Consider the following 21,642-nt stretch of genomic DNA (forward strand, 5'->3'; position numbering starts at 1 on the left):
TCCTGAGTAATCCACCCTCATCTAGGATTCTACTGACAGTGCCCAGACTCCTGCTCTGCCTGCCCTGTTGCCCCACCATGCTCCTTCTTCCACTGTGCTCCAGCACCCAGCCCTGGGGCCCGCCCTTCCCTTCACCCCACCCCACCCCACCCCATTCCTCCTCCTGCAGGCCCAGAACTGCACCCACCTCAGGGACATGTTTGCACTGCAGGCATCATCAGATCCCAAGCCCCTCCCAGGCTGCACCCATCTCAGGGACTATATAAGGGCAGTGCTTGTGGCTACTGGGCATCTTCAGATCTGGAGCCCCTCCCAGGAGCAGTGAGCAAAGGGTGAGATCTGGGCACCAGGCCCATTAGGGAAGTGGGACTGAACCAGTGGGGCTGCCCAGGGCTGGGATCTGCCAGGTGCCTACTCCTGGCTCTACCCTGGCCTTTAGGGGCCTGGGTACCCACAGCCCCTGCCCTTTCTCTGGGATGGCTGCCTGCACCTCTGGGTTTGCTGCCTACACTGCTCATCTGAGCAGGAGGCAACACTGGAAAAACCCTCCTCCCAACCCCCCAATGGGGGGGTTTTAGGGGGGGCCTGAGGTCCAACTGGCCTGGATTGGACTCATCCTTTGGCCTGAAGCCAGAACCAAGCCTGAGATCATAATATTTTTATTACTTTCTCAACTTTCTGCCTCCTTGAGCAGTTTGTGACAGTTTTTAGGCAGCCCAGTGGGCATAGCTTTTCAATGCTGAAGAAGGGATAGAGGGAGGGAAGAAGGGAGGGAGGGAGAAGTGAGGGAGGGAGCAGGGAGTGGAGGCTAATGTGATCCTAGAGCTTAAGTTCCAGTAACAACAGTGATAATTCAATGTATTACTGACAGGGAAGCAGCTGGCACCACTGTTATTCTTCCTTGCCCATCGCTGTGGAAACAAGCTCTGAGAGGAGGCAGGATTGGTAAGCAGGCTTCTGAGCTGAGGTGGAGGGCCAGTCACCTGCACCTGAGGGGTGGGTGTCAGAGAGGATGCTTGGCCCCTGCTCCTGGTGAGCTGCACCGCGACCCTAAGGCCTGTGCTGGGTTTTCAAACTCTTACATCATCGACCAGCCATGAGGCTTGGGACACCTCACCTCTCTAAACGTTAGCAACTGAATCTTGGAAATGAGGAAAATCGATGACTTCACTGAAATTTGCTTTAATGCGGAGTAGGTAGCTATGATTTTATAATAGAAAATTATCATTTCAGGTAAAGGGTGGGAACTGTGTGTTCTCCCCAGCTGAGTAGGAAAGGCCCAGTGCTGGCTGCTGAGTCTGCAAGTCAGAGCCCTCTTGGCTCCCTGGGTCCTGGCCCTGGGTCGCTGATGGATCCTTGTCCAGTTCCCACCTGTGAGCTCATGAGAGAGTGCTCTTGCCCTCCTGGAAAAAGAAAAGGAAGTACAAGTTTCTGGGTGTTTCAGGGTGAGGGAGCCATGGAGAAATGTCATTGCCATATTTGCTGTGTGCTAGGCCTCTGTCCTGTGTTGTAGCCTCACCATGGAGCAGCTGAGCTTGGCCAACACCCGGTTTGCAGTGGACCTCTTCCGCACCCTGAAGGACAACAACCCCTCTGGGAACATCTTCATCTCCCCCATGAGCATTTCCTCAGCGCTGGCCATGGTCTTTCTGGGGGCCAGAGGCACTACCGAGGCACAGATGTCCAAGGTCAGCAGAAACTAACAAAAGGAGTCTGGGTTCCCTGCAAGTCCCTCCTAAAAAGCTGTGCCTTTGAGCTCTTACAGGGAGTTTTAAACACTGTGCTTGTGTGTTCCACAACTACACACGATGAGGCCAGACTTTCAGAAAAGCCCCAAGAGCAGTTCATTTATATGCAGGCTGTCACTCATGATGAGTTTTGACTGAGCACATACTATGTGCCAGGCACTGTTTTTTGTTTGGCTGAGGATACAGCGGTGAAAAAAGTTAGGAAAGCCCGGGAGGTGTGCTGCTTCTCTTGCAGTGGGCAAATCTTTGAAGGCATCTTCTATCAATTCAGTTTTTTTCAGTTTCTGTTTTGCATGCAACTCGCTACTCATTAATAGCTGCCTGCTATGTAATGTTACCTTTCAGCACAGAATGACACAGGAATGCACCACAGTGGAGGAGTTGGCGGTGTTGCCTTTTTGAGGGAACAGGCCACCATGCCGTTATACTATTGATGTCTAGCCCTATGTCTGGCATGAGTGCCTGTGTGGGTAGGAGGGCTGATTAAGAGGAAAGAAGTGAGCCCTAACCCGTTTGGCTCAGTGGATAGAGTGTCGGCCTGCAGTCTGAAAGGTCCCAGGTTCGATTCCGGCCAAGGGCATGTATCTTGGTTGCGGGCATATCCCCAGTGGGAGATGTGCAGGAGGCAGCTGATCGATGTTTCTCGCTCATCAATGTTTCTAACTCTCTAACCCTCTCCCTTCTTCTCTGTAAAAAATCAATAAAATATATTTTAAAAAAAAAGAGGAAAGAAGTGAGGTGTGGTGGCTGCAGGGACAGGGCCAAGCCCTGGGTGGTATGGCAGGTCCCTGTTACAGGGAGAAGAAGCAATAATGCCTGGCCTTCCACCTGGCCTTCATGGGTTTGAGGCACACCACTGTGCTGTGTGGTCTTTGATGAATTCTGAAAGGGGAACTCCAGTTTTCCGTGAAAGTAGGGGAAAGATTACATGGTGCCAGTAACTGGGGAAGGTCCAGGCTTGGATTCAAGTTTATCCATCTGTTCCAGCTTCAAATCTTTTATTTCCACACTAGAGCCGGCACACGAAATTTGTTCACTGGGGGTTAGGGGGTTGTTCCTCAGCCTAGCCTGCATCCTCTCCAATCAGGGACCCCTCAGGGGATGTCTGAATCCCGGTTTAGGCCTGATACCACAGGGACAATCCCTCTCACAATCGGTGACTTTTGGCTATCTACTGTTAGTCTGCCTTTCTGCCTGTTTTCTCCTACCCCTTCTGCCTGCCAGACTCATCGATGCCTAACTGCTCCCCTGCCAGCAAAATCGCTCCCAACAGCCCTCCCCTGCAGGCCTGTTCGACCCCAACTGCCCTCATCTGCTGGCTGGGTCGCCCCTAACTCCCCTCACCTACTGCCCTGGTTACCCCTAACATTCCTTCCCTGCAGGCCTCGCCCCCTCAACTGCCCTCCCTTGCCAGCCATCTTGTGATGACATGGGCATGACCATCTTTTGACCAAATGGGGGCTGTCATCTTGTGACCACATGGGTGTGGCCCTCTTGTGCGAGGGCACGATGGTCAATTTGCATATTACCTCTTTATTATATAGAAGTTTATGAAAATCCAATGGTCTTTACCACTGCAGACATGAAAGCATTTTTATATTTCCCAAAACCCACTTTTTATTTTGAGGTTTATCAGGGGACTGAATTGCCTCAGCAAAAAAGTAGTTTTAAGGGTTCCCCTGCTTTTCCATTAAAGCAGATCTATCATAGCAACTGTGCAAACATTCAGTATCTTGGTATGTAACTGTACTTTCTACATTGTGTAGATTTATTCTTTGCGTGCTGAAATAAGGAACCCTCCCAGTTCTCATAAAACCATAAAGGGATTCTTGATTTGTAACATGAAAATTAAACTTTTGCTGAATGTTAAGTTTATAGGTGTTATTTTTAACTTACTAATGCTGATAGTGTAGTTTAAAAATCCCCTCAATTCTGTAATACCTTTGTGCTCCCACAAAGGGATTGAGTCTTAATTTTACTGTTTATTTCTAAGAACTTCCAGTAAAACTATATTTGATGCAGAATTTATATATGAATATACCTGCTATGATTTTCTTTGGAGAAAAAGCAGACATAGATAAATGTTTAACCTATTAACCACTTACATTCATGGGAATATAATTATAAAAAGTGATATAAAAAGAGCTTCTAATGTAATTATGTCTTAAAAACCGATACATTTTAGATTCTCTATTCTTTTGTACGCCAATGGGCTGGGAATTATTGATAATTAGTAATAAAAGCATTAATTTAATTTGATAGAAGCAAATGTCAAGGAATCCGTTTCAAAATAAATGGCTATAGAAGAAATGTTTTCTCTGTTTTAGACTCTTCACTTCGATGCAGTTAAGGAGATTCATTCAAGTTTTCAGAGTCTGAATGCTGATATCAACAAGCGGGGAACTCCCTATGTTCTGAAACTTGCTAATAGATTATACGGAGAGAAAACCTATGAGTTCCTCCAGGTGAGTACTTTACATTCACCTGCTAAAACTCATGAAACAGTGCAGACATTTTCCAGCACAGTCAAGTCACAGAAGTCAGTTTTTATTTTTATAAACATTCAGAAAAAGATATAGAATTTAAACAGATGACAATAGCCCCATTAATGTTTTTATTTCATTTGACAGTCTTCACAGGAAAAGATTGCCCCTGGCTGTGTTACTAAAGCAAGAGTGAATTCCATAATTCACTTCCAAGAACAACCAGTGTATACTTATTTATGAAAATGTTAGCCAACAGAAAAAAATTGGTTAATTTTCTGTACACCAAAACTACTGAACTGTACACTGAAAATGATTAAGGTGGTAAATTTAGTGTTATGTGTTTTTTACCATAATGCAAAAAGTGTAAGGGTTAGAATTTTTTTGTTATATTAAAATTTATGTCTTTTAGAACAATTTCTACTGCCTTTAAGAAATTTAGAAAACCATTTCTGTATGTAGTAGGACTTATTCATGTGTTTTTTTTTTCTACCTTTCTTATTTTATACAGGAGTTCTTAGCTTCAACCCAGGAAATGTATGGTGCTGAACTGGCCAGTGTAGATTTTCAGCGAGCCTCTGAAGATGCAAGAAAGGTGATAAATGAGTGGGTCAAAGGGCAGACTGAAGGTAAGAGAGTGGGCCGAATGTAGGCATTCATTACACAGTGGCCATTTCTTTCCTCCTTCCACTTTCCCAGCCTGCAGATGGCTCCCTGCCCTTTTCCTCTGCCCTCACCCTCTTATTGGGGCTAAACTCTGCCAGTGCCCAGTGCCAGACAGCTTTTACATGTGGAAATTCCTCAAAGTGGGAACTTCAACATGCTTTCACTGAAGCAGCTAAATATTTTCCCCATAAATTCACCAAACAACATTTTAAAATTAAAACTAACATTGAATGTAGGATGAAAAGGTTAAAGCTTTGAGGAAAATCCATCCTGGCCCAGATTATGGAATAGAATCCTATATAATAAAAGCCTAATATGCTAAGTGTCGGGTCATCTGGTCAGTTGTCTATCCAACCAATCAGAGGGCAATATACTCATGATATGCTAAGGCCACTCAACTGCTTCTATGAGGTGCACTGACCACCAGGGGGGCAGATAGTCGACCAGTCAACCAGTCACTATGATGTGCACTGACCACCAGGGGATAGGAACTATGACTGGTAGGTTAGCTTGCTGCTGGTTTCTGACTGATCAGGACTGAGTGATAAGGGCCGACCTGCCTTTGCACCCTCCCACGGTCTCTTCCTGGCTGGACAACCTCCCTCATCACTCCCAGCTGCGATCATGCACCAGTGGGGTCCCTCGGCCTGGCCTACACCCTCTCACAATCTGGGAACACTCAGGGAATGTCGGAGATCCACTTTTGGCATGAGCCTGATCAACCCAGGAACTTCCCCTTGGTGGTCAGTGCACTCCAACAGGGGGAACGCCACTCAGTCAGAAGCCGGGTTCACAGCTGGCGAGCGTAACAATGGTAGCAGGAGCCTCTTCCGCCTCCCAGCAGTGCTAGGGATGTCCTACTGACGACTTAGGCCAGCTCCTCATGGAAAGTTGGTGGTCCCTAAGCCACCAGTCAGACATCCCCCAAGCGCTCCCAGCATGGGAGAGGGTGTGGGCTGGGATGAGGGACCTTCTCTCACCCCGAGTGCACAAGTTTCATGTACTGGTACCTTTAGTCTATAATAATAAAAGCATAATATGCTAATTAGACCAGACGCCCTACTGGGGGACCTTTAGGAGGAAGCCACGATGGCTGAGGCTGAGCCCCTTGCATGATTTCGTACATTGGGTCTCTAATATTCTCATACTTGTGACACAAACTGCTGTGGCCATAAGTATTTTGGCAAATGTCTTGTCTAAGCTGTCAGGGGTGGCTCCATCTCAGCTACTTCTCCACCACCACTCTTGCTAACCTAGTCAAGGTCTCAATCAAGGCACCTCCCCAATACCTGTTCTCCCATCCAAGGCATTCTTCATGGCCCTGCTGTGTCACAAGGGAACTGGTGTTTCAGAGCAGTAACTGTCATAGCCTTCAGATATCTGTTAAAATATTTTATATGAGAGCAGCTTTCTCTTGGAGGCTTTGAAGAAGTGACTTATTTAAAAACTAGAGGCCCAGTGTATGAAATTCATGCATGGGGGTTGGTGGGGATGGTAGAGTCCCTCAGCCCTGTCTGCACCCTCTTCAATCCAGGACCCCTCGGGTGATGTCCAACTGCCAGTTTAGGCCAGATCCCTGTGGCAGTCGGACATCCTTCTCACAATCTGGGACTGCTGGCTTCTAACCGCTCATCTGTCTGCTGGCTTGATCGCCCTATCTGATCTTCCCTGCCACCTTATCTCCCTAACTGCTCTCCCCTGCTGGTCTGATCCTCCTAACTGCTTCTGCCTCGGCCCCGCCACCATGGCTTTGTCTGGAAGGACGTCCGAAAGGTCATCCAGAAGAAGTTTGTTCTAATTAGCATATTACCCATTTATGATCTGCATGGAAAGGGCCAGTGATCTATACAAGTATAGATGTATGTATACACTGTGGCAGCCGCCACAGTGATCTATACATCATTTTTCTGCCTACCAAAGAATAGCCATTCACAAAAGAAGGCTCATTGTTTTTCATACAATGCAGAAAACATTGTCCTGTTTTTAGCTTTTATACCCTTTAGTTGGTTTATTTACAGTCAAAACATACTTGCAGAGCTTCCCTAACTTAAGACATTGAAGGGAATTAAATAAAAAGTATGAATTTGAATTGCATTTCAATGCAGTTCAAAAATGGAATGATGATTTGTGAATTTTTTTTTTTTTAAAAACTTACTTTATTTCTTTAGGGAAAATTCCAGAATTGTTGGCTGCAGGCAACGTTAATAAGATGACTAAACTTGTGCTAGTTAATGCCATCTATTTCAAAGGAAACTGGCAGGAGAAATTCAGTAAAACGGCCACAACCGATACACCATTCAGATTGAATAAGGTGAGGTGATGTAATTATAAAATTGCTCCTTGTTCTAAGAAAATGCAGATAATACTGTGAGTGACTTGGTTTTTCAACTGTTCAGAAAGACACAAAAACAGTGAAAATGATGTATCAGAAGAGCAAATTTCCATTTGGCTACATCGAGGACCTTAAGTGCCGGGTGCTGGAGCTGCCTTACCAAGGCAGGGACCTCAGCATGGTCATCCTGCTGCCAGATGACATCGAGGACGAGGCCACAGGTCTGAGGAAGGTAACAGCTCCCACTCTCATGCTTCATGCTTCCTTCTGACAGATCGGTTCAGACTGTGTGTAAGTTGTGTGGTAGTAGGTCATCAATGTTTGCTACTCTGAAGCCCTAAGATTAACTTTTCAGGGACTTTCAGTGAACAGTTGTGGTGGGGACTCCTAAGACTCTATATTAAATGTAACATGTCAATGGCAGCTCACAGGAATTTTCTTAAATAAACTTTAGAGGAAAGTGCAGAAAAATTAGAATTGTTTTAATGAAACAAATTTGTTAAAATTAAAAATTCCAAAACATTTAGAATAGGTAACTTCATCTTCTACTATGAGACCCTATTATTACACTGCTCATTTTCATCACAATTCATATAGATTGTGAATTAAATTTCTCACAGCTACGTGGTAGAAAAGACCCATAAGACAAACTAGCTTGAGAGCTAAGCCTATTTTCTCATATGAACTTTTTATGATGTTTCTATTTTATTTCAGTTAAAGGCAAAGACATTTCTTGTGAGGCTAGAAGTAGGCAAAACTGTGAATTATGGTTTTTCTTTAGTGTCTCTAGCCTGCTGTGTGTTTTTTCTCTACACTCTCCCTAACCAAACCTGTTATCAAGAAGAGGTCCAATATTAATTACTGACATGTATAAACTGTGTATTAAAATCAGTATGTTCCTTTTCTTAATTGTATTTTCATATTTGTCCCTTCTCTGATTATAAAGAGAAATTCTCCAGCCTCATAAAGGAGATAATCAGCATCAGTGGAACAAGTGGAATGATGGGTCCATTCTAGTCCAATAGTAGTAGTAATATGGTAATGATAATAGCTGACATTCTTGTGGCACTTACTAGTACTGTGTGCCAAGTGCTTTGTATACATTAAATCATTTAATGCTCACAACAATGCTATAAGGTAGGTACTATTATTAACCTGTGCCGAGCCAGCTCAGCCAAGGGTTCCACAAGCCTGAGTGAGAGTGGTGAAGGATGGAGAAATGACAAAGAGAATAAGCTGGGTCTAGGTGGATCTTCCTGTGCCTGGCTGAGGCCACAAGAGAGAGATCCAGAGGCAAGCTAAGACTTTATTTTATAGCCAGAGGTAAAAAAGTAGTGGTCACCATAGTTACAATGTTCTTGTCAGTTTCACTTGTTTTGGAAGCACTTGCTGTATCTCCCACAGTCCATTAGCTACCCAGATAAAATCTAGGGAGCATGATAATGTCAAGCCTAATTATGCTAACAGGACTGTGCCCTCTAAGCTGAGACTTGTTTGTGGCTTTGCCCTATAGCCAAGCCCTACATTAACCCTCTCCCTATTTTAGATGAGGAACTAGTCCCTTTTCTTTTTTGACTCACAAGCTAAATCTATTAGACATTACTTCAGCACAGTGAGTTCACAGATAAATACAGTGAGCAGTAGGGTTCAGAATAGAAGAAATAGAAGAAAACTTTTGAATATTACCTTGCACCAATCAACCAGTTAAAGTAATAACAGCCATCTTGGCCTATCACAGTATCCAGTATGGTAGGGGTTTAGGAAAGCCTGGGTGGATGGATGGTTGGGTGGGTGGATGGATGGGGAGTCCCTGTTACTTGAGCCCTTGATGGCTTAGACCACAACTCTGCTCTGTTATCACCAATTGCTGAAAAGAAATGAAATCCTCCAAGTGGAATCTATTTAGGCACAAAACATGAAGGAATCTAATTAGCAACTGATAAAATGAGTCCATTCATGTAAATAAAGTATGTTGCCTTGCTTATGTGGAATAGTTCTCACCTTTTCTATGCCCTTTTTCATTTCAGATCGAAGAACAATTGACCCTGGAAAAACTGCATGAGTGGACCAAACCTGAGAATCTGCGTTTCATTCAAGTCAACGTCCACCTGCCCAGGTTCAAGCTGGAAGAGAGCTACGACCTCAACTCTCACCTGAAAAGCCTGGGTATAGAGGATCTCTTTAATAGCAAGGCTGATCTGTCTGGCATGTCAAGAGCCAGAGATCTTTTTATATCAAAAATTATCCACAAGTCTTTTGTGGAAGTTAATGAAGAGGGCACAGAGGCAGCGGCTGCCACAGCCGTAGTTGGATTGGGTTGCTCGCTTATGCCAGAAACTGTTGAAAATTTTGTGGCCGACCATCCATTCATTTTTTTCATTCGACACAATCCCTCAACTAACATCCTGTTCTTAGGCAGACTTTCTTCCCCTTAGAGACTGTGGAAACCTGAGGTCGAGCACAGAGCTGTATCACTGGCCCTTTCAAAGATATATGAAAATTATATGTCTTCTACAATAAAGCCACCATCCCAAAACAAATCTGTAACTTCCTTTCTAATGTCAGCTCTGTTGGCTGTTTACACCCATTAACTTTGGCATAGGTATCTATTTTCCTTTCTTTATATGAAAAATTGAGTGATTGCTTTGAATGCACCAAGCAGATATGTAAACTCTTGACAGTGTAGTAAACAAAGAAATGGCTGTACTCTCTTGATAGCCATGAGAAAAATTATAGAACTGTAATTTATTAAACAGATAGACTTCTGGAAGCTATGATAGAGAGACAGTCATTGTTGAAGGGAAGTTTAAAAACAGACATTCAATTGAAATATAGGAGAGCAGCCCAATTAAGGGTTGGATTATGAAGATAAATTTGCCTTGGCCAGTGTTTCTGACCCTTTGTTCTACAGAATTAGTATTCTATTATAGCCCCTCTGATGTCAAAAAATTAAAGAGCTTATTTTCCTTTATCCGTCTGGTTTGTAGTTTGTGTGGGATCCCAAGGAGTGAAGAAGTATTTGTCTTATCTTAAAAGATGCCATGAAACTAAGAAAAGAGAAGTGAAGTAGGAGGAACTATTAAATATGAGAACCAGAGATTACAGACTTATTTAACATGCTGAATATCAAGCAAAACTCCTGCCAATCCAGAATTATTCTATACCCAGGAAAAATATTCCTTAAGATATATTCAGACAAACAAAAACTGAGAGAGTCTTTAAAAAATTCTAGAAAATATTATTTATGCAAAAGGAACATAAGCCTTGTAGGAAAAGAACAAGAGCAAGAAAAAATTTAAATATAAATTTAAATAAATATTGACTGTATAAAACAATAGTAACAATGTCTGCAGAATTTCAAACATACACAAAATTAAAATAAAGGATTCCATAGATGTTGGGGAAGAAAAACAGGGGTAACATTTCTTGCATTCCTTGCATTTTCTGTGAAGAGAATAAAAGCACAATTACCATCACTAGCTGCTTAATGACATTTTGGTCAACAACAGAGTGCATCTACCTTGGTGGTCCCACAAGATCATAATGGAGCTGAAAATTTCCTATTGCCTGGTGATTGTAGACACCATAGCACTATAGTGCAAGGCATTACTTATGTGTTTGTGGTGAGGTTGGTATAAACAAACTTACTGCACTGCCAGTCATAGAAAAGTGTAGCATATACAATTATGAACAGTACATGATATTTGATAATGATAGTAAATGTACTTATTATATTATAACTTTTATCATTATTTTAGACTGGGTAATTTTTCTATTTAAAAGTACAATGTGCTTAAAACAGTGTGGAATGTTACAATGGCAGCAGTCGCATACATTTTGTGTTTATTGTGTTTCTTGATTGAATCATTTTCTCTTGTGCTGGACTTAATCTCATGTTGTTTTTTTAAAAATAAAATGCTGTACAGAGTTTTATCTTAGAAACAGTAAGATATACCACACTGCTGAAATCCAGATTAGGCTGTACTCTCTAGGTTTGTGTAAGTGCACTTTATGATGTTTGCACTACAACAAACTTGCCTAACAACATGATTGTTTTTTTAAAAATATATTTTATTGATTTTTTTACAGAGAGGAAGGGAGAGGGATAGAGAGTTAGAAACTTCGATGAGAAACATTGATCAGCTGCCTCCTGCATACTCCCCACTGGGGATGTGCCCGCAACCAAGATACATGACCATGACCGGAATTGAACCTGGGACCCTAGAGTACACAGGCTGATGCTCTAGAGATCCACTGAGCCAAACCGGATAGGGCACAACATGATTCTTAAAACATATCCCAAAGGTAGGTATCACATATCTGTACAATTATATTAGACTAGAAGCTCAGTGCACGCAGTGCATGAACTCATGCATGGGTTGGGTCCCTCCCTGCCAATTGGGGCTGTCTCTCCCAGTCCCAATTGGGACCAGAAGCAGGGAGGGACTGTGGGAGGTTGGCCAGCCACAAAAAGTTGGCTGTGTGAGTGAACTGACCAGCAGGTCAGTCTGTCCCTGGTGGTCAGTGCGCACCATAGTTACTGGCCAGTTGTCCATTCATCCAGTTGTCCAGTCGTAATGGTCATTTAGGCTTTTATATATATAGATTTTGATAAGTCAAGAATGCATTTTGTAATGTCTAAGGCAGTGGTTGGCAAACTGTGGCTTGTGAGCCACATGTAGTTCTTTGGCCCCTTGAGTGTGGCTTTTCCACAAAATACCAACTTCTGCGCATGGTCCTCGAAGTTTCAATCGCACTGTATGTGTGCGCCTGCAAATGTAATTTTCTGGAAGAACCACACTCAAACAGCCAAAGAGCCCCATGTGGCTCGCGAGCTGCAGTTTGCCGACCACTTGTCTAAGGTAACCAAAAGAAGAATAGTGAAAGGGTTTATAACTACCATAAAAAACCAAAGAGAAAAAAAAACACACAAAATTACACAACCAATCCAAAAAGGGGAAAGAAAAAAGATACACAAAACAGGAATGACACATAGCAAAATATCACATTAAATCCCAAATATTTCAGTAATTATTTAAATGTGAAATGACTAGCCTTATCTAGTTTGGCTCATTGGATAGAGTATTGGCCTGTGGACTTAAAGGTTCTGTGTTCGATTCCAGTCAAGGGCACTTGCCTGGGTTGCGGGCTCCATCCCCAGTAGGGGGTCTGCAGGAGGCAGCTGATCAGTGATTTTCTCATCATTGATGTTTCTAGCTTTCTCCTTCTCCCTCTCCCTTACTCTGTGAAATCAATAAAGATATACTCTTAAAACATAAATGTGAAATGACTAAACATTTCAGGATGTGAGGGCGATCTGGCTGCGACATCTGTCACCCCATTGATCGCCAGGGTTGATTCGGCTGATCTGGCTGGCTAGGCGGGTGTCCCCCTCCTCCCTCACTGATCCATGTGTGTTCCTCCCGAAGCTGCGCACTCGGTAGAAGAGGACGACCCCCCTCCCCCCCCCCCCCCCCCCCCCCCCGCCAGGAGAGGACCGGTCTTCAGTCAAGGGTATACGAGTAGCTGCGCTCCCCTGCTAGAACCTCCAAACATTTCAGTTAAAAGACAAAAATGGTTAGGCTAGATTGAAAAAATATTGTATGGTGTCTACAGAAAATATATCTATAACATTAAAAAATAGAATTAGGAAAAAGAATGGAAAGCTATATGAGGCAAATACTAACCATAAAAGTAGATGTAGCTGTGATTATTAGGTAAAGTAGGTTTTGCTGTTCTAGTGTTAAAGACAGACACTTCATATTGTAAAAAGATTCAGATCCCTAGGAAAATATAACAATTCTAAATTTGTATGCACCCAATAATAAGCCCTCAAAAGTATAAAAAAAAAACATATAAAAAAATAAAGAAGAAATTAGTTAGCAATTTGACAAGATAAGAATGTATGTTCCCATCACTTATTCAAAATTGAATGAAGATCCTAGCTGATATGGTTACTCAAGAAAAACAAAATATATAAAAATTTGAAAGCAAGAGCAAATCTTATAATATTTCAGATGAATATTTTCATTTAAAGTCTTAAGTTATTAGAATTTAAAATTGAGTTAAGTAAGGTGTTTCTGGTTAAAAGTTCAAGTTACACAGCTAATTTGTATTTCTATGAGTTACAAAGTTTTAAAAAATGTTTTCAATAGCATTTATAATGATGTAAAACATGTTCAAATGCCTAGGAATAAATGCATCAAAGTATGTTAAGAAATTCTATACAGAAAACTGTGATCATTACTAAGGGAAAATAAAGTAGTTCTGAATAAATGGAAAGCTATACCATGGTCATGATTCCTTATTAAAATGTCAATTGATCTACATAATCAATGCAATTTCATTTAAAAAACAGGTTTTCTTTGTTTTGTTTTTTATTTGGTGAAACATGGCAAGTGATTTTAATCTATCTACATAATAGAGGAATACGTAAAACTAGAGGCCCAGTGCACAAAAATTTGTGCATTGGGGGGGAGAGGGGGAGGAGTCCCCCAGCCCAGCCTGTGCCCTCTCGCAGTCTGGGACCCCTCAGGGGATGACCACTTGCTGGGTTAGGCCTGCTCCCTGGGGAATTAGGCCTAAGATGGCAGTCAGACATCCCTCTGGCAGCCTGGCAGCCCTCAGGGGATGTCCACTTGCCAGCGGGGAGCAAGCCTAAACTGCAGTCAGACATCCTTAGTGCTGCTGAGGAGGCGGGAGAGGCTTCCACCACCACTGCTGTACTGGCAGCCATCAGCCTGGCTTGTGGCAGAGCAGAGCTCCCCATTTGAGAGTGCCCTGACCACCAGAGGGCAGCTCCTGCATTGAGCATCTGCCCCCTGGTGGTCAGTGTGTGTCATAGTGACCAGTCATTCCCAGTCTTTCTGCTGTTAGGGTCAGTTTGCATATTACCCTTTTACTATATAAAATAGAGGCCTGGTATATGGGTGGGAGCTGGCTGGTTTGCCCTGAAGGGTGTCCTGGATCAGGGTGGGGGTCCCGCTTGGGTGCCTGGCCAGCCTGGATGAGAGGCTGATGGCTGTTTGCAGCTGGTCACACCCCCTTCAGGGTGGGGGTCCCCACTGGGGTGCCTGGCCAGTCTGGGTGAGGGGCTGAGGTCTGTTTTCAGGCTGGTGGGTGACTGAAGCACCCAACCTCTCCTTTTTTTTCTTTTTTCTTTTATTCTGGGATTTATTTACCTTCTATGGCTGTCACTGGAGCTGAGAGCCGGCTCCAGCTTGAGGCCTCGGCTGCTGAAAGCAGGTATCTGGGGTTTGTTTAGCTTCTATAATTGCAACATAGTTGCTTAAAGTGCAGCTCAGAGCCCGACGCGGCAGGCGGGGAATCTTGGCTTCCTCCATTGCAGGTACAACCAAGCCTCCTGTTCGCTTCAGCTGCGTGGCTGCAGGCCACCATATTTGTTGGTTGTTAATTTGCATATCGCCCTGATTAGCCAATGGGAAGTGTGTCGGAAGTATGGATAATTACCCTATGTGTCTTTTATTAGATTAGACTAGCGGCCCGGTGCACAAAAATTTGTGCACTCGGGTGGTCCCTCAGCCGGGCCTGTGCCCTCTCGCAGTCTGGGACCCTTCGGGGGATGTCCACCTGCTGGCTTAGGCCCACTCTCTGGGGGATGGGGCTTAAGCTGGCAGTCAGACATCCCTCTGGCAGCCCGGGATCCCTCAGGGGATGTTCACTTGCCAGCTGGGGGCAGGCCTAAGCTCCAGTTGGACATCCTTAGCACTGCTGAGGAGGTGGGAGAGGCTCCTGCCACCACCGCTGTGCTGGCAGCCATCAGCCTGGCTTGTGGCTGAGCAGAGGTCCCCCTGTGGCAGTGCACTGACCACCAGGGGGCAGCTCTTGCATTGAGCATCTGCCCTCTGGTGGCCAGTGTGTGTCATAGTGACCAATCATTTCCAATTGTTCTGCTGTTAGGGTCAATTTGCATATTACCCTTTTATTATATAGATATAGAATAGAGGACAGGTGCATGGTAGAGGCCGGCTGGTTTGCCCTGAAGGGTGTCCTGGATCAGGGTGGGGGTCCTGCTGGGGTGTCTGGCCAGCCTGGGTTAGGGGCTGAGGGCTGTTTGCAGGCTGGCCACACCCCTTCCAGAGTGGAGGTTCCCGCTGGGGTGCCTGGACAGCTTGGGTGAGGGGCTGAGGGCCGTTTTCAGGTGTGCCACGGCCGTAGGCTGGAAGCAGGTATCTGGGATTTATTTATCTTCTATAATTGAAACTTTATAGCCTTGAGCGGAGCTCAGGGCCTGCAGGACAGGCGGGAAGCTTGGTTTCCTCCATTGTCAGGGGCAACCCAAGCCTCCTGCTCACTCCAGCTCCATGGCCGCTGCCATCTTAGTTGGGTTAACTTGCATACTCGCTCCTGATTGGTGGCTGGGTGTGGTTTGTGGGTGTGGCTTGTGGGTGTAGCAGAGGTATGGTCAATTTGCATGTTTCTCTTTTATTAGATTAGATAGCTGGATGCTGTAATGTTATGACCAAAGAGCAGGGACACCAGGCTGCTCCCCCTGCCCCATGGTGGTTGACGGGGGGGCCTCGGGCTGTGCCCCACACCCCCACCCCAGTGCCAGGCCTGGGGACCTCAGGCCATGCCCCCAGCTGGACAGCACTTGACAGGGGACCTGAATATGTTACCCCCACCTGGTGGCACTTGACTGGGGACCTGAGACTGCACCCCCCACCTGGTGCCAGGATGGGGGACCTGAGATTTTGCTCTCCACCAAGAGTAGCTTGATCGTGGGTGGGCTGGGTCTTATCCAATGCGGGTGGGGCCAGCCGGGTCTGGATCTCTTGCATTTTCTAAGTGCGTGTGGGTGGTGGGAGGGAACTTGACTCTAGGTCCCGCAGTGTGCTCCAGACTCTGACAGGATGGAGATTTTCATATACATTTTTCTAATTTTCTTTCATCTCTGACACTTCTATTATAGAGGAAGGGCAAATATCAGTATTAAATATTTCCTCTAATTAATTCCCTTTTAATGTGCATGAATTTTGTGCATGGGGCCAATAGTACTTATATAATAATGTAAAAGGCCAAGAATATCAAAGACAATCTTGAAGAATCAGATGAAAGGACATACTTAATAAATAACAACTTATTCTAAAGCTGTGGAAATAAGATAAAGTGGGTGTTTGTGCAAATATGGTTAGAAATGGAACAAAACAGAGATCCCAGTAATATAAACCCTGCTTTATAATGAGCATCATCCCAGTTTGCTCAAAACAGCCTGTTTAAGTCTCTTGTTCTACAGCAATAATTAGCAATGCCCTTTTTTACTCTCAAAATCTAATCAATTTGAATAATAAATCCTATGGACATCATATTTCTGACAAATGTGGTACTTCAAAGTTGGAAATGAAGGCCAGAAATTTTCAATAAATTGTTCTGGAACCTTTGGGAACCATATGGAAAAATTTTAAAATTGATTTTTGCATTAAACCAATCAGATGGACAGTAGACTTAATTGTGAAAGCAAAACAGTAAGCTTTTAGAAGAAAATATAAAAATACTAGTGACCAGGTGCATGAAATTTGTGCACATTAAAAGTAATTAATTAGAGGAAATATTTTAATATTGCTCTTTGCCATCTCTTCCTTAATAGAAGTGTCAGAGATGAAAGAAAATTAGTAAAATGTATATGAAAATCTTCCTCCTGTCAGAGTCTGGGATGTACAATGGGAACCAGAGTCAAGTTTCTGTCCACCCACATGTGCCTCGAATTCACGTGAGACCCAGACCCGGCCAGCCCCACTTCCATTGGGCTAGATCCAGACCTGGCTCGCCCAACCCCTGTCAAGCCCTGCCTGGTAAGGGGTGTGTCTTTAGGTCGCCTGGCCAGGTGTAAGACCAGGGGATGCACCTTGAGGTCCCCTTGCTTGGGGCAGGGGGCACAGCATCAGTGCCCCCATCAAACCCTGACAGGAAGGGGGCACAGCCTCAGTAACCTGGCCCAGGGTGAGGTGTATAGCCTGAGGTCCCCGGCCCGGATTGGGACAGGAGGCACACCTTGAGATCCCCTTCAAGCTACACCTGGTGCAAGGCATGACCGGAGGTCCTCCGTCAAGCCCTGCATGGCGGGGGCACGTCCTCAGGTCCCCGGCCTGGAACTGGGGAAGGGATTTCAGCCTCAGGTCCTCTGGCCATGCACCAGGGTGGAAGTCACTGCCTGAGGGCCCCTGGCCCGGCACCATGGCAGGGGTGCAGCCTGAGTTCCCCTGCAAGCCCCGCTGGACAGGGGGCACAGCATGAGGTCTCCCATCAAGACCTGCTGGGCAGGGTATGCAGCCACAAGTCCCCTGGTCCAGCCCAGTGCCAAAAAGCCTCAGGTCCCTGCGGATTGCCTTGAAGGCTTGTTACAGGAACTTGGCCTCTGTTCTGGGTACAGCGATCTTATGTTACGGAATCCCTGCATCCGCTGTGGGCACAGACATCTTGACTATCACGGTGTGATGGTCAATTAGCATATTCCCTCTATATTAAATAAGATATCTTCCTGTACTTGTGGAGAGAATGATTTCTTAGCAGGACACATACACTAACACACACACACACACACACACACATATTTTTTGTTAGATTTGTTCCTAAACATTTGACATTTTTTATGTAAATTGAACCAAAAAAAATTGTAAGAACTTCAGTTTTGCAGAACAGATCGTGAAGAGAAAGGAAAGGCAAGCTTCAGGATAGTCAAGGTAGACCAGCCACCCAAGGAAGGGTGACATCTGAGACAATGTCCCCAAAGGCAGGACTGCCATTCTAGAGCATTTCCCACTTTGTTATTTCCCAGGTGTGAACCCTGAGACAAAAGATACCTACTAAAAAGGGCTCAAATTAGAAAAACAACAACAAAAGGAGCAAACAAGCGAGGAGCAGAACAGAGCTGTCTACCTACAGGGAGAAGGCTGCCTGGCCCTTGCAGCTGTGCTCACTTCACAGAGTGCTGTGTCACAATAAAGCTTCCTTCTTCACTTCACCCAAATCGGACAATCCTGTTGGCGTTGACTTGGCACCAAAGCCCATCAGTTCACACAGTCTACCACTAAAATATACATATGGAAGGCAGCCAGACTTTGTGAAGTCACAGTTTGGGAGAACTGCTATCCAAATATTTTCAGAATTTTTATATACCAAAACACTACCTTAGGTTACCTACTAGGTGTACCAGTTAATAATGCAGATTTTTTTCAATCAATGGAGTTACACATATTTTGATATATATGCAATTTGATATGTATGCTATTTTGTTGTATTGACAGCAAGCTTCAAAACTTCATATGTCAAATTTACTCAAGGTGTTAACATCATAGATATTTTTACATTTAAAAATATTGTATTTCATGCCAAAAAAAGAGCATTTGCGGGATGTTTTAATTCATTACTTTATTTTGAAGAAAAAGTTATCATACACTTTGGGAAGCTTACGGTGACAATGTTCCATCTCAAGATACTTGTGAACGCTGGTATAAATGCTGTAAAAGTTATGATTTCAATGTGAAAGACAAGGAACGTCCAGGTCAACCAAAAAAGTTTGAAGACCAACAATTGCAAGCATTATTGAATGAAGATGCATGTCAGACTCAAAACCAACTTGTAGAAAGATTAAACATTGCTCAGCAAACAATTTCGAATCATTCACACGCAATGGGAAAGATTTTAAAGAAAGAAAAATGGGTGCTACATCAACTGAACGAAAGACAAATGGAAGCCGAAAAGTCATCGGTAAAAGGTTGCTTCAATAACAAGAAAGTATTTTTTGAATTGAATTGTGACTGGCAATAAAAATTGGATTTATTTTGAGATTCCCCAGTGCACAAAACCATGGGTTGATCAAGGTCAACCATCAACATCAACTGCAAGGCCAAATAGCTGCAGAAAGAAGACAATGCTATGTGTTTGGTGGGATCAGGAAGGTATGGTGTATTATGAGATTCTAAAACCAAGTGAAACTGTTAATACTGATAGCTACCAACAACAAATAATCAACTTGAACCACACTTTGATCATGAAATGACCAGAATGGGCCAGAAGACACGCCAAAGTAATTTGCTTCATGATAACGCACCATCACACACTTCAAAACCAGTTAAAGACATGTTAAAAGATTGTACCTGGGAAGGATTAACCCACCCACCATATTCACCAGACCTTGCTTCTTCAGATTACCACTTGTTCTGATCCATGGCACATGCACTTTCTGAACAGCACTACAAAACATACCAAGACGTGGAAAATTGGGTCTCTGAATGGTTTGCTTCAAAACAAGAAAAGTTCTATTCGAACGGTATCCACAAATTACCTGAAAGATGGGGGAAATGTGTAGCTAGTGATGGACATTACTTTGAATAAAGCAATTTTGATTTTTCTCTTGAAATTATGGTGTTTTTTCTCATTATAAAATCCGCATTATTAACTGGTACAGATCCCTAAAAATCGGAAGCATTCAATACCACACCAGATGGGACCTGGGAAGCACCCAGTCTGCCAGGAGGCACACAGGGCTGATGGCGAAGCCTTCTGGAATTCTTGCAGGTAGTAATGGGCAAGGCAGGATACGTTCACTAGGTTTAAATTAGACAGGTTAGATAATTAGGGGTCAGAAGCTGGCCACAAAAGCAGTCTCTAGTTTTAGTCAGTTTGGCTCAGTGGATAGAGCTTCAGACTGCAGACTGAAGGGTCCCAGGTTCCATTAGGTCAAGGTCATATACTCAGGTTGCTGGCTCAACCCCCACCAGGGGGCGTGATGGAGACAGCTGATCCATGATTCTCTCTCATCACTGATGTTTCTATCTCTCTCTCTCCCTCTCCCTTCCTCTCAGAAATCAATAAAAATATATTTTTAAAAATGGAGTACCTAGTGGCTTGGCACTTTTGGGGGCGTAGTTTCAGGTAGGGGGACTATTGGCTTGACCTGTAAGAGTTTGATAAAGGAGATATTTGAGAGTGTAGTCATTGAATTTATATCGAAGGTACACTCACAGGGGCATAAAGGGGGACATTATCTATCTCCAGGAATTAGCGCTGGTAGAAGCAATCTCTCCATGATCAAGGTCCAGACTACCAGAGCATAAAGATCACAGAAAATAAGAAAATACAGTCTGCCGGGACCGGTTTGGCTCAGTGGATAGAGCGTCAGCCTGCGGACTGAAAGGTCCCAGGTTCGATTCCAGTCAAGGGCATGTACCTGGGTTGCGGGCACATCTCCAGTGGGAGATGTGCAGGAAGCAGCTGATCGATGTTTCTCTCCCATCGATGTTTCTAACTATCTATCCCTCTCCCTTCCTCTCTGTAAAAAATCAATAAAATATATTTAAAAAAAAAAAAAAAAAAAAAAAAAAAAAAAAAAAAAAAGAAAATACAGTCAGTACAATCCCCCTTGCTCCCCAAAGAGAACACTCCCCTGATTTCAAACCCTGGCAGTTAGTTTTGCCTGTTGTTGAACTTTTATAACCAAACCACACAGCTTTCTGTGTCTGTTCTTTCATTCAACAGTGCAGCTGTGAGATGCAGCCGTGTTGCTGTGCATTGCTGTAGTTTGCTCATTTTTATTACTGTATATTATTCTTCTGTATTTATTAGTCTGTTCTTCTACTGATGGGCATTTATGTGGTTTCCAAATGCGGGTCTAGTACAAAGCACGTTGCTATGAACATTTTTGTACATGTCTGCAGGTGCACGCGCTCACACAAATTTCACTCTGGGGGGAAATTCCTGGATGGGAGCTCAGGTAAGCATGTGTTCATTTGGTAGATATACCAAACACCGTCCCTGCCTGAGTGTGGAAGTATTTCTGAGCTTTGATTGTGGCCATTTATATTTTAAATTCACAAGGAGAACACTCCAATGTTATTTGACAGAACAGTTACTTTGCCTCCACACTAGAGAGTAAATGTATTGCTTGATTGATGTATAATGATTAATTTTCTCTGAACCTTATATACAGTATACACATTGACTTAGGAAATGGTTTTATTTTCTATTTACCCAGATAGCTAACTCCAGGTAAGCACAAATACAACATGGCAGGAGAAAAAATAAAATCCAGAAAACTTTTTTCTTCAATTAATGTGTCTCAGATTTTAATTTAACAACTTCTCAGAGCAGCCTCTCTTTCCTGACTTTCTCACATTGACCTCTTTGAAGAAGCCAGTGAGTGGTGCTCTGATTCTGTGAGAAATGGTGGAGAGCTTACCAGATCTGATCAAACCACTTGAAATTAGCAATAAGTGGCTTTCAATAGGTGTTGGTTTCTTTTTTTAATAAACTGTAAATCAGTCTAAAATATTCACTATTAAACTCTTCTTGCTTTTTAAAAAAATATATGGAGAAAATTTTTGCCACTCACTATTGGACCTTCTTTGACCCTTTTCATGATAAACAAGTTCTCAGAGTAAAAAACAAACAAAAA

General features: G+C 43.6%; 1 protein-coding gene across 2 annotated transcripts; it reads left to right on the plus strand.

Annotated features, from left to right (window-relative positions):
- Positions 1-308: 308 nt before the first annotated feature.
- On the plus strand, positions 309-10,200 carry LOC139003674 (leukocyte elastase inhibitor-like). Of its 2 annotated transcripts, XM_070405817.1 has the most exons (8): positions 313-332; positions 872-945; positions 1,514-1,688; positions 4,076-4,213; positions 4,743-4,860; positions 7,066-7,208; positions 7,294-7,461; positions 9,257-10,200. In XM_070405817.1, the coding sequence occupies exons 3-8, from the start codon at positions 1,521-1,523 to the stop codon at positions 9,662-9,664; spliced, it is 1,143 nt and encodes a 380-aa protein (XP_070261918.1). In that variant the 5' UTR covers positions 313-332; positions 872-945; positions 1,514-1,520; the 3' UTR covers positions 9,665-10,200. The 2 variants fall into 2 exon arrangements, with proteins under 2 accessions (XP_070261919.1, XP_070261918.1); XM_070405818.1 differs by lacking the exon at positions 872-945 and having other exon boundaries at positions 309-332.
- The last annotated feature ends 11,442 nt before the right edge of the window (positions 10,201-21,642 follow it).

The sequence above is a fragment of the Myotis yumanensis genome, unplaced genomic scaffold (assembly GCF_028538775.1).
Source record: "Myotis yumanensis isolate MYYU_CA2020_CCGP unplaced genomic scaffold, mMyoYum1.0.hap1 SCAF_2, whole genome shotgun sequence".
Taxonomy (NCBI): Eukaryota; Metazoa; Chordata; class Mammalia; order Chiroptera; family Vespertilionidae; genus Myotis; species Myotis yumanensis.

Coding starts and splice junctions, on each gene's coding strand:
- LOC139003674 (XM_070405818.1), top strand. CDS start 1,521: ATGGAGCAGCTGAGCTTGGCCAACACCCGGTTTGCAGTGGACCTCTTC. Junction 1,689..4,075: donor CCGAGGCACAGATGTCCAAG/GTCAGCAGAAAC, acceptor TCTCTGTTTTAG/ACTCTTCACTTCGATGCAGT. Junction 7,462..9,256: donor AGGCCACAGGTCTGAGGAAG/GTAACAGCTCCC, acceptor TTTTCATTTCAG/ATCGAAGAACAATTGACCCT.